General features: G+C 51.5%; 1 protein-coding gene across 1 annotated transcript in view; it reads left to right on the forward strand.

Annotated features, from left to right (window-relative positions):
- The first annotated feature begins 353 nt into the window (after positions 1-353).
- The window catches only part of LOC116547541 (PI-PLC X domain-containing protein 1-like), a 3561-nt gene continuing 2221 nt past the window's right edge, over positions 354-1693 (forward strand). Inside the window, exons 1-2 of the mRNA XM_032273475.1 lie at positions 354-528; positions 1466-1602. Coding sequence (XP_032129366.1) covers positions 402-528; positions 1466-1602 — 264 coding nt within the window. The 5' untranslated portion in view covers positions 354-401. The remainder of the gene's footprint in view (positions 529-1465; positions 1603-1693) is intronic.

Consider the following 1693-nt stretch of genomic DNA (forward strand, 5'->3'; position numbering starts at 1 on the left):
TTGTTTAGAAAAGTTTTGTCAGCCCGTCGGGTTTTAGTTTAGATGGTGAGGTCTGGCTCCAGCCCACGGAGCTCAGACACGGCAGGAAGGACGACCCCACATGCGTCAGGGATACATGTGTGTGTTTTCCTTTGTTCATTGTACTCCCGTGGCATGATGGCCAGTGGGAGTACCGTTTCTGCAGGAAGTTAGCTAATTTTTGCATTTTTAGCAGAGATCGGGTTTCAACATGTTGGCCAGGCTGGTCTCGAACTCCTGACCTCATGATCCGCCCGCCTCGGCCTCCCAAAGTGCTGGGATGCCAGGCATGAGCCACTGTGCCTGCCAACAGCACAAATTGAACCACGGAAAACCTCTTTTCTCTTCTTCTTCCTCAGGTTGCTTCCCACGGTTCACCTCTGATGGGCGGGCCGGCGGGCGCTTCCAGCAGCTTCTCAGGCCTGCGCTGCAGAAATGCAAACGAGGACTGGATGTCGGAGCTGTGTCCCCGGCTGTGGGATGTGCCCCTCCACCACCTCTCCATCCCAGGTGCGGGCGGGAGGGGCGTGGGCCGTGGCCCCGTGTTCCCCAGTGGAGGTGCCTGCTGTGGGAGCAAACCTGTGTGTAGGGAAATCCCACAAAGCACATGTGGACACACACATATACAGTGCACATGTGTGTGCGTATACATACACACATAGGCATGAGTGTGCACACACATACACGTGGACACATGTACTCATGTATACACAGACATACAGGTACACATGCACACGTGCACATAGGTACACATGCACAAACACAGGCACATGTGCATAGAATGCACACATGAGTACACATGTATACACATGTACATACACATACATATGTGCACATACACGCACATGCATATACACATACACATGCACATAAGCATGCACACATGCACATGTGCTTATACAGGTGTATACATATGTGCTCGTGTTCCTTCTATGCACATGTGCATGTATGTGTGGGCATGTGTGTACTTATGTGCACGCTGATGTGCACACACACATGCACAGTGCACACGTGTGCGTATACATATACACATAGGCATGGGTGTGCGCATACATGCACACGTGTACTCGTGTATACACAGGCATGCACGCACATGCACACGTGCACATAGGTACACAGAGGCATGCACACATGCACACGTGTACACAGGTACACGCACACAGGCACATGTGCATAGAAAAATGCACACATGAGCGCATATGTATACACATGTATATACACATACATGTAGGTGTGCACATATGCGCACACGTATATACACATACACATATGCATATAGGCATGAGTATCCACACACATGCACACAAGCACACACATGCACACATGTACTTATGTACATATGCATACACATAAGTATGCACACATGCACACGTGCATGTAGGTGCACACATGGGACATACGTATACAGACGTGCACTTAGGCATGCCCACGTGTGCTCTGCCCACAGGGAGCCACGACACCATGACCTACTGCCTCAACAAGAAGTCACCCATTTCCCAGGAGGAGTCCCGGGTGCTGCAGCTGGTCAACAAGGCGTTCCCCTGCATCACGCGCCCCGTGGTGCTGAAATGGTCCATCACACAGGTAGGCTCTGCGCACATGATGCTGACATCGTCATTACCCAGGTAGGACTGAGTGATGCTGACGTGGTCCCTGTCCCAGGTGGGGACTGAGT

The sequence above is a fragment of the Sapajus apella genome, unplaced genomic scaffold, assembly GCF_009761245.1.
Source record: "Sapajus apella isolate SASKATOON/1434 unplaced genomic scaffold, GSC_monkey_1.0 scaffold3527, whole genome shotgun sequence".
NCBI classification, from domain to species: Eukaryota; Metazoa; Chordata; class Mammalia; order Primates; family Cebidae; genus Sapajus; species Sapajus apella.